The sequence below is a fragment of the Syngnathus typhle genome, linkage group LG5, assembly GCF_033458585.1.
Source record: "Syngnathus typhle isolate RoL2023-S1 ecotype Sweden linkage group LG5, RoL_Styp_1.0, whole genome shotgun sequence".
NCBI classification, from domain to species: Eukaryota; Metazoa; Chordata; class Actinopteri; order Syngnathiformes; family Syngnathidae; genus Syngnathus; species Syngnathus typhle.
In genome coordinates this window covers 8,549,894-8,559,351 of record NC_083742.1, presented here as the reverse complement: position 1 = coordinate 8,559,351, position 9,458 = coordinate 8,549,894, and the positions used below count along the sequence as shown (strand labels likewise).

The 9,458-nt window shown below is 41.5% G+C and overlaps 3 protein-coding genes across 3 annotated transcripts; all 3 read left to right on the top strand.

Moving 5' to 3' along the window:
• Window positions 1–13: 13 nt before the first annotated feature.
• Window positions 14–2,266, top strand: LOC133154299 (beta-crystallin B3-like). The gene is made up of 6 exons (XM_061278891.1): window positions 14–440; window positions 750–843; window positions 996–1,114; window positions 1,212–1,344; window positions 1,425–1,567; window positions 1,659–2,266. The coding sequence occupies exons 1-6, from the start codon at window positions 370–372 to the stop codon at window positions 1,900–1,902; spliced, it is 804 nt and encodes a 267-aa protein (XP_061134875.1). The 5' UTR covers window positions 14–369; the 3' UTR covers window positions 1,903–2,266.
• A 1,403-nt stretch (window positions 2,267–3,669) lies between these two features.
• On the top strand, window positions 3,670–5,880 carry crybb2 (crystallin, beta B2). Its single transcript, XM_061278761.1, has 6 exons — window positions 3,670–3,851; window positions 4,530–4,617; window positions 4,779–4,897; window positions 5,011–5,143; window positions 5,314–5,456; window positions 5,535–5,880. Exons 2-6 carry the CDS (start codon window positions 4,555–4,557, stop codon window positions 5,701–5,703), a joined length of 627 nt encoding a protein of 208 aa, XP_061134745.1. The 5' UTR covers window positions 3,670–3,851; window positions 4,530–4,554; the 3' UTR covers window positions 5,704–5,880.
• Window positions 5,881–6,616: 736 nt separating this feature from the next.
• ctu1 (cytosolic thiouridylase subunit 1 homolog (S. pombe)) lies at window positions 6,617–8,961 on the top strand. Its single transcript, XM_061279613.1, has 3 exons — window positions 6,617–6,790; window positions 7,453–7,953; window positions 8,098–8,961. The coding sequence occupies exons 2-3, from the start codon at window positions 7,458–7,460 to the stop codon at window positions 8,631–8,633; spliced, it is 1,032 nt and encodes a 343-aa protein (XP_061135597.1). The 5' UTR covers window positions 6,617–6,790; window positions 7,453–7,457; the 3' UTR covers window positions 8,634–8,961.
• Window positions 8,962–9,458: the final 497 nt, after the last annotated feature.

The window sequence follows — 9,458 nt, the reverse complement described above, 5'->3', positions numbered from 1 at the left end:
TTTTTATATGGGGGTAGTTGGAACAGATATTGTCCAAGTCTTTACCGCTGTAGTTTGGTCTTGATAACACTATTTGGATTTTGTGAGGAGCTCTGGTGCAATCAAGCCAAGGCTGGTCGTATCCTCGTATATTTGTGCTGAGTGAGGTTGTCCATGCAATCCTCTTGGCTCTCTCGCCTCTGTGCCTATGCACAGTGTTGGGTGGCAGGCAGGCGGACAGGCAGCGCAGCCTGTGCCAACACAGCTGCCTATTGAGAGGCAGCGTGATGGACACAATGTGAGTGACAGACTTGCTGTATCAACAGCTCCCCCTTTTCTGCTGTTGTGGCCAGAAATAAACCATAAATACCCCCCTGCCCCTGCCCTTGAATGGCTCAACCCCACCAACGACCAAGTGGCTTTGAAAAAGGACAACCCCACTTCTTAGCAGACAGACGCAGGTAAAGTCGATCAGCATCCGGATACAGTAGTCAACTGGGTAGCAAGTTTGAGAATCTGGATACTGCACCAGTGAACATTAATGGAAAAATCTTGTCCTATTTAGATGAATTGATTGAGCCAAATGTACTTGGTATATAGATTTAATAAACATTCACATTGCATCAGATTTCAACTCACAGACAGCACAATATAATTTCTCAACAATGTCTGACCCATTTGAATGTTGGTCTGCATGCTCCGTTTTACCAAGGTGCACATAATGGCCAATGGTATCTTTTTTGGTATGCGTTTGTGCGTTAACTAAAAAGTGGAGGAGCAATTGGAAGAATGTCAGAACAGCAGGGTGCCCCGGAGCAGCTGGCTGCAGGAAAGAGCCAGGGTGGAGCCGGAGCCACATACAAGGTATTGAAATAGCAAGCATACGCAGCAGTGAGATTGATGCACATGCCAATAATGCCACTCATGCTTGAACGCGCCCTTCTTCTAAACTGTTTAACTCACACTTCACCAATGCCTGAAAGACCCCCTCCCCTCTATTTTTCTCTATGACCCAGGTGGTGCTGTTTGAATTTGAGAACTTTCAGGGAAGCAAAGCTGAGTTCTCAGCAGAGTGTCAAGATGTACTCGAGAAAGGCCTCCAGAAGGTTGCCTCGGTGATAGTTGAATGTGGGCCGTGAGTACTTTGGAGATGTTTCAATTCACGCTTATGTATGCATTCTTTGAAATGTGTCGATTTAATCACTTTTTTGTTGTCCTTTTTATTCCAACAGATGGGTGGCTTATGATCGTCACGGCTTCACGGGGGAACAATTTATCCTGGAGAAAGGCCAGTACCCTCGCTGGGACACTTGGACCAACAGTCAGAACAGCTACTCCCTCTTGTCCCTAAGGCCACTCAAGTTGGTGGGTATAAGTCGCTTTGTGAATCTCGATGGGTTTTACATTTGCCATATCAGCATTTTGTGTCTACCGTCCATTTTCAGGATAGTGCTGACCACAAGATACACTTGTTTGAGAACCCTGGCTTTACAGGTAGAAAGCTGGAAATTATTGACGATGACGTTCCCAGTTTGTGGGGCCACGGTTTTCAGGATCGCGTAGCAAGTGTCAAAGCTCTCAATGGAACGTAAGATCTCTCCTCACTATCACTTGACCTTATCCTGATAGTCTGTGGGCAATTTTGGACTCCACAATCTGTGTATCTCTGAAATCTCCAGATGGGTTGGCTACATGTACCCAGGCTACAGGGGGCGCCAGTTTATCTTTGAACTAGGGGATTTCAAGCACTGGAATGACTGGCACGCCCCCGTGCCCCAGATCCAGTCTGTCCGACGCGTGCGGGACATGCAGTGGCACAAGACGGGCTGCTTCTCTGCTGTAGATCCGGCTCCAGCTCCCACTCCGGACCCTGACCCTGCTCCAGCACCACCTGTTCCTTCTACCAAAGGTGGATCCAGCTGAGCGGGATCCTAACCTGCCTCTCCCAAGCGCCACACAGAGCCCTGTCTCTGCCCTCACTAACCTTGACAAATGCTGCTTATGCCCACAGGAGTGCCATATATATTTCCGTGGCCAATAAAAGTCGACTTGCAATTGGTGGTTGTTAATAATGCTCATGTAATTAGTCAGAAATGTCATGTAAACACTGTAGAAAAGTCACTAGAGGTGAAAAATCTTCCTGTATGTGAAACTATTCCAGTCTACCACTTTACCGTAGCATAAAGAGGCCACAATGTATTGTTAGTGTGTGATTAGTATTTAGTCATAAGCATGGAAACTATATCAAAATGTATGTAAGCTTGCTATTAAAATATAGTGCACCACATTTCCCCCCTGGAGTCCTCATTGTCTGTTTGATCAATCATTCAACAGCATTGTAATGACCTCTTGAAAGACAATCATCAAAAATCCAATTTGGAAATGTGACTCAGCCACAAGCAGCCGTAAAATATTTGATCATGTTCTCTTCACATCTTCAAGTGTATCAAGCAACCCCTCTGCAGCTTTGTCTTCTTTGCACACACAACCCAAACATGCAAATTATATCATAAAGAAAAGCATATAACCCTGAGCCTATACATATTAATTTACGTAGTTCTTAAGTGTAAATGAAACTGATCAAATGTAGGCCAGACCAGGAAATCTTTGGATGGATATGGCCAAATCCAAGGGCAAAATACATATGATGTATAACCTTCCCAATAGCTCACATTACCTGAACATTTTCCTAAAACTATAAGAGCCAACAAACACAGAATGAAAAGCGTCCATCTTCATAGTGATAAAATAACACACGTAGAGAGTTAACTTTAGAAAATTATGTCTACATTGTATGACAAAGTCAGTCTTTGATAACAGGAGTGAATCGTAGCAAAAGTCTCACAGCAAAATATGACTTTGAATCTGGAATAATTGTGAAAGTCTGCCACCAATAAAACATTTGTAAATCACAATTCATGAGTCTGCCCTCTTTTTTTTCTTTTTAATGATTTTATTTCCACCATACCATTGTCAGACCACAAATTAAGAGTTCTCAGTTTGTATTTGTACACAATCACATGTCTGTATGCACTGTAAATAACATGCTCCACAAACTACGTACATGAGATATGTACAAACTACAATCAACTCATTTCACAAGTTGGCAGTTAAATGCCTTGGTGTGGAGCATATCTAATTTATCTGTATGACCTGTTTAATCTTGACCAAATGACTTATTTTTTTTTTCACTGTATGACTGGGACACATGGTGTCAAAACCAGCAGATTATAAAATGGCATGAGGTGACAATTAAAAGGGCTTTATTTTTTTTTACTTGCGGCACAACACATGAATTCTAAGAACGTAAACAATACAGTTCTATACATCTAAAACTTACTTTGTAAAATATACGTATAATGAAAAAATTATCCAACATCATAATGTTATTTAGAGGCTAAATAGCCAACTACATGAGGCAAAGTACTGCTTTATGACATTTGTAAATTTGTAAATTAGTTTGACCAGAGTTTGCATTAAAATTTACTTGACTTCAATCGCTGCCTTTACAGTTATGAAAAATAACTTTCTAAGCATTGTCTTCCACGAGCCGCATTACAGGAATGTTCACTCTACTCTCTCATTGTGGGTGGGGACCTTTTGGCACTGTTTGTGCTGAATCATGGGGATATTCAACAATGACTGGCTGGATAAAACTGACAAGTAATGAAATTATTTTGGGGGGGACACCCCAGCGTAGGGGGTGGGAGTCTACGCAGTGACCCCTCAACTCAGTCCGCCTGGCCTATGGCAGGCCTCTCTGCGAGCTGGCACAGTCACGGTGGGTAATGTTGGCAGAGTTTCCCCCCTGTGTTTCCTGTATATATTGAGTGAGCGCACCATCACAACCACACTGGCACGGACTGGCACTGGTAAGACTTCATCTTTATTATTTTGGATTTTAACAGTCATTTCCATGATGATTAAATTTGAGACAAATGCATTGCTACTCTTTTATTTTGTCACATAATCCTTTGTTATTGTTTATTATTACAAATTCACATCAAAGGTTTTCATACTATAGGATAATTTGAGTATAAGTGAGCTTTTATTTGGTGAATGGTATATTTTATTTGACACTGAAAGTGGAAAACATTTCTAAAGCTTGCTTTGTGAATGTATATTTTATTCGAATGCTTTCGATGAGTGATTCGTAACAGGTGGGTTGTGAAAAGCTAATCCAAAAGTATATTCAGATGTGATGTGTGTCAGTGATGATGAATTTTCACTCAGCAAAATAATATTTTGAAAAGCTCGGGTATAAATGAAAGTTTTGACATTTAATTTTATTTCTGTACATGTTTATATCGAATTAACATGTTCCTTCTCAGTTCTTTAAGCACGTAATGTGTCATGATATTAAATAGTGCATTTTGAAGAGGGCGGGTTGCTTGGCCCCAACAAAAGTGTAAATGTGGCTTCCAAAGAATCAGTTTAACTCAAAATGCGACCTCATATTTCATCATCCTTATATTTTGGCTTTGTATGTGCATATCTAGCTATAGTATTGTAACAGTCGTAAATGTAGCTATGCTATGTTTGGGTTTCAGTTTCATCTTTGCCTATCAACTTATTATGGCCACAGACCATCAGAACCCCGCATCCAAGCAGCAGCAGCCAGGCTCCAGTGCACTCAAGGTAACAAAGTGATTGCATTAAAAAAAGATGCCACCCGCGAGGTTCACTTACCCCTTTGGAGTCAACACTTGCGTTGTGTTACTCAAATGGCCACGATTTTACTTGACTGGCAGATACATATGAATTAACATTGCTTCTCCCGGTCTGTTGTTGCCCTCCAGCTGGTTATCTATGAGCAGGAAAACTTCCAGGGACGGTGCCATGAGCTGACTGGTCCCTGTAACAACCTCCAGGAAGCAGGCGTGGAGAAAGTGGGCTCCATACTGGTGCTTTGTGGACCGTGAGTGTGGGTTTAGAGATGGACTCCAAGTATAATTTAACAGGAAGGCTATTCTGTGATTTCATGTCCACATAGAGCACAAGCCCAGATCTCTTTCTTTTAACTCCTCTCAGGTGGGTGGGATATGAGCAGACCGACTGCAAGGGCGAGCAGTATGTGTTTGAGAAGGGGGAGTATCCTCGCTGGGATTCCTGGACCAACAGCAGGCGCAGTGACACCATTGCTGCATTCCGACCAATTAAAGTGGTGAGAAAGCGCACTTTTCTTCCACTAGTGATTTTTTGTCATATACTGCAACATCTTGCCCCTAATGTTTTGCTCTGAGAGCATCAAATGCATCTTTGCAGGATGAAAGCTTGAAACCAAATTTGCTGATGAGAACGTCACTCACTATGCTAATTCGGTTTGGTTCCCAGGACAGCCAGGAGCACAAGATTGTCCTTTATGAGAACCCCAGCTTCGCAGGCAAGAAGATAGAAATCATCGATGATGATGTCCCCAGCTTTCACGCGCATGGCTACCAGGAAAGAGTCTCCTCTGTTCGGGTTCAGAGCGGCACGTGAGTCCAGCTAAAGCTAGTCGCAGTCCCCTACAGCTTCAAACTAATCCAATTCCATTTGTGCTCCTGACACTCCAGTTGGGTGGGCTACCAATATCCGGGCTACAGAGGCTACCAGTATCTGTTCGAGAAGGGCGAGTATAAGGACAACACGGAGTTCGGCGCCCAGATCCCACAGATCCAGTCGGTTCGGCGCATCAGAGACATGCAGTGGCATCAGAGGGGTGCTTTTCATCCCGTCAACTAAGCTCATGCGTATTTCCAAGTATGAACCTTGACCTCTGCACGCTTACTCCCATCCAGCAATGAGCATTTCCGTCATGAGTTGCAAACTGCATGGATAGGCCAACTCATTGTAGCTGTTGCAGAAGTTAATCATTTGAAGCGACTGAATAATAAATTGCTTCTTGCTTACATTTCTCTATGCGAGTCTGTTCTGTGAAAATTACCAGAATGTGCTACACCATCTCAATGTTCTTAGCTGTCAGCTGGCCTGAGTAATTTGATTTTTTGCCCAAATTCGCGTCTCGGTCGATCACTAATATAGGCTAATGTGACAATGTGATGATTACAGCAAATATTTGCACGGAAAACAATTCAAGGCCATGAAAAGAAAAAGAACAATCAATTAAAAATAATTAATTATGGCAGTAACTCAGTGTGTCTTGTGCTGCTTGATCTGTACATTTGGGATAAATCTGAAGTTCATCATCTGATATAGACAATCATTACGCGGATATTCTTGGAGTTTGCCAGAGAAACAAAGTGTTATTAATGTTCAAACTGTGCATAGTGTTACAGTGGCACAAACGTTTGCCTTTTAATCCAGTACAAAACATTTTTTGCCTTTCATGTACAGATTTACTCCCAATTATTCCCAATTATTCAAGTAGAGTATATTTTTCAAAGTACAGTTCAAGTGTATTTAATTTGTGAGGACTATAGGCTATCATGCATTTGTATTTAATCTTTATTTATAAAATTGTACTTGAGTTAAAAAAGGGCATTTATATTTTATGATCAATGCTTTTAAATTGAATTATTATTTAGTAACACTTTAAAGCGCAGTTAGTGTGAATGTTCAAAATGTACATAATAAAACGTTGGCGAGGTATTTCATGGCGTTGACGGCAGGGTGCGCTGTTGGCAGTTGACGTGACTCCCCGTTAGTTAGTGAAGAAGAAGAGCCGATGGCACGAAGCCGAAGTTAGCATGCGCTTCTCAAATGTCTCAATTTTCTCCACTACTTCTTAATTGAGCTGCAGAAGTTCACGTTTGTGCTACAGTTCTTCCGTACATTGGCATTCTTTCTCAACCCTGACTCTGCTAAAACGGTGAGAAACGTTTTACACTTAAACGACACTTCATACTCCCTTGTGCTGTAGTAGCTAACCAGTGAGAATCATCATGGTAAATTTAAAGGGATCAATTTTCCATTCTAGACTCAAAATTGAGACTTTGCTTTTAGTGGTAGTACATCAAAGTGGGACTCCCTAAACCTTATCAATTAATAGATAATAACATTTGTTGCTGCTTACTATTTTGTATACAGCTCGCGGGAGAGTTGGTCACCGTTTATAGTGAGGATGTATATAAAATCGATAAACATACAACGTAGTTGTCTTTGAATATATTTTGGACATCACACTGAAAGTAGAAATCTATTTGGATGAGGTCTGATGATCGTTGTGGCCATTTAGTTAGCTCTCGCCGACCAAGCCATATATGGCATACATTTCCTTCTATTGCGTAGAAGTAAATAAAGAACGGTGTAACACTACCTATATTAAATAGAATTTCAGATTAAATCTCAATAATCTCAAATAATCATAATGCTATGTTTAAATTAAAAATGTTATTGATGTCCATTGTCCATAAATGTAACCATTTAAAATAGTGCTACATAAAAAAATTAGAACAGTAAAGCTTGGGTTTATTGGAAAATTGTCCAAATGATTGTAGACCCAATGATGTAATCACATCACTGTCTCAACAGCAAAGATGCCTGTCCAGTGCAGCAGCTGCGCTGAGAAGCGTGCCATGCTGAAACGTCCAAAGACGGGCCACTCGCTGTGTAAGGAGTGCTTCTTCTGGGCCTTCGAGGAGGAGGTGCATCAAACCATCGTGGCGGCAAAGTTATTCCAACCTGGTGAGATCGTTGGGATCGCTGCATCTGGTGGCAAAGATTCCACAGTTTTGGCGCACGTGATGAAGCTCCTGAACGAGAGGTACTCGTACGGCTTGAATCTCATGCTCCTCTCTGTGGATGAGGGCATCACTGGTTACAGAGATGACTCTTTGGAAACGGTGAAGCGGAATCAGCAACAGTATGAGCTTCCACTGAAGATCGTGTCATATGAGGAGCTGTACGGATGGACTATGGATGCCATAGTGAAGCAAGTGGGACTAAAAAATAACTGCACCTTCTGTGGCGTGTTCCGACGACAGGCGCTGGATAGAGGAGCTGTCATGCTGAAAGTGGACAAGATATGCACAGGTAAGTTTATCATAGAGTTTTGCTTTTTTCATAAATTATATTTGAATAAATAATACATTTGAATAATAAATAACTTTTTGCTGATGTTGAATGAATGAGGTTGCATTTAAGTCAATGAAGACTAATGCCTGTGGTTTTGTGCAGGTCACAATGCCGATGATGTAGCCGAAACGGTACTGATGAATGTCTTGCGAGGGGACATTGCGCGTCTGCGGCGGTGTACCGCCATCTCCACCAACAGCGAAGGCGACGGGGTCGTACCACGCTGCAAGCCTCTCAAATACGCCTACGAGAAAGAGATCGTTTTGTATGCTTACTTCAAAAAGTTGGACTATTTTTCCACGGAATGCATCTACTCTCCCAATGCTTATCGTGGCTACGCAAGGACCTTTTTAAAAGATCTGGAGAGCGTACGTTCCAGCTCCATCATTGATATCATCCACTCGGGAGAGAATCTTTCTATACGAGAGGGGGTGAAGATGCCTGTGCAGGGAACTTGCAGCAAGTGTGGTTATATCTCCAGTCAGACATTGTGTAAGGCCTGTGTGCTGCTGGAGGGTTTGAATAGAGGCTTGCCCAAGCTGGGCATTGGAAAACATCACCGCTTGCATGAAAAAATTGTCAACAATGAGCCATTTACTGAAAAGGAGGAGAGGAAGTTGAAAGTGCTTGACATTTGACAAGTATGACACCAAGAAATTATATTACTTTTCTCTGAAAATGAACATTGTTAACACACTTAACTGCCACCTTTGATTGACCATACCAATTCCAGGGGATTTTTAAAAGTTCGTTACTGTGGTTATTGGTACCCATGATCAATTGATGTGCTATAATGTGTATAACATGACTGTATACATTTTTTTTAACATTCTTGGTTGGAGTTGGAGTACCACTTGAAATGATAATTATAGCAGTCAATATTCTTTACACTGCTGTGATTTATTGCTTTCACAGTTTTAATTATCTATGCATGTTTTCCTTACAATAAATGGGTAGTTGTTCACACTTGAGCAATTCACAGTTTTGGATCTCCTGCAGGAAGTTCCAGCTCCTTTAAGATGTCATATGCTGTCTCAAACAAAAATAATTATGCTTAGAAATGACAGTTAATCCTCAAGTTTTAAAACCATCTATCCATTTTTTGTCTAATTACTGTCGCATTTATTTTGCACGAGTGGTTTCTGCAAGATGGAATCCTTCCAAAAGGTTTCTTTAAAATTGTGTAGTACAGTGATTCTTCAACGTTTTACACACCTATGTACCTCTAAAAACAAAACGATAATCTAGTTCACTGAGTAGCACCCATATGCCATAAACAGACCAAAATACAGTTGGATAGCAGGCATTATTTATATCTTGTCAGAACAATGTTTTACCCTAGTTTACTGAATTTTGTGTTTGTGACCTCCGTGTTAAAAGACAACGTGGTCGTTTGGCCACTAGATGTCGCTCCAAAATCCTCGCGCGTTGAGTGCCAGGCGCGCTCTGGCTCCATCGAAGTA

Excerpts from the sequence above, each read along its gene's own strand:
- crybb2 (XM_061278761.1), top strand. The coding sequence starts at position 4,555 with ATGGCCACAGACCATCAGAACCCCGCATCCAAGCAGCAGCAGCCAGGC. Across the intron at positions 4,618-4,778 it reads CAGGCTCCAGTGCACTCAAG|CTGGTTATCTATGAGCAGGA; the intron begins GTAACAAAGTGA and ends GTTGCCCTCCAG. Across the intron at positions 5,144-5,313 it reads CATTCCGACCAATTAAAGTG|GACAGCCAGGAGCACAAGAT; the intron begins GTGAGAAAGCGC and ends TTTGGTTCCCAG.
- ctu1 (XM_061279613.1), top strand. The coding sequence starts at position 7,458 with ATGCCTGTCCAGTGCAGCAGCTGCGCTGAGAAGCGTGCCATGCTGAAA. Across the intron at positions 7,954-8,097 it reads AGTGGACAAGATATGCACAG|GTCACAATGCCGATGATGTA; the intron begins GTAAGTTTATCA and ends GGTTTTGTGCAG.
- LOC133154299 (XM_061278891.1), top strand. The coding sequence starts at position 370 with ATGGCTCAACCCCACCAACGACCAAGTGGCTTTGAAAAAGGACAACCC. Across the intron at positions 1,115-1,211 it reads GTGATAGTTGAATGTGGGCC|ATGGGTGGCTTATGATCGTC; the intron begins GTGAGTACTTTG and ends TTATTCCAACAG. Across the intron at positions 1,568-1,658 it reads GTCAAAGCTCTCAATGGAAC|ATGGGTTGGCTACATGTACC; the intron begins GTAAGATCTCTC and ends TGAAATCTCCAG.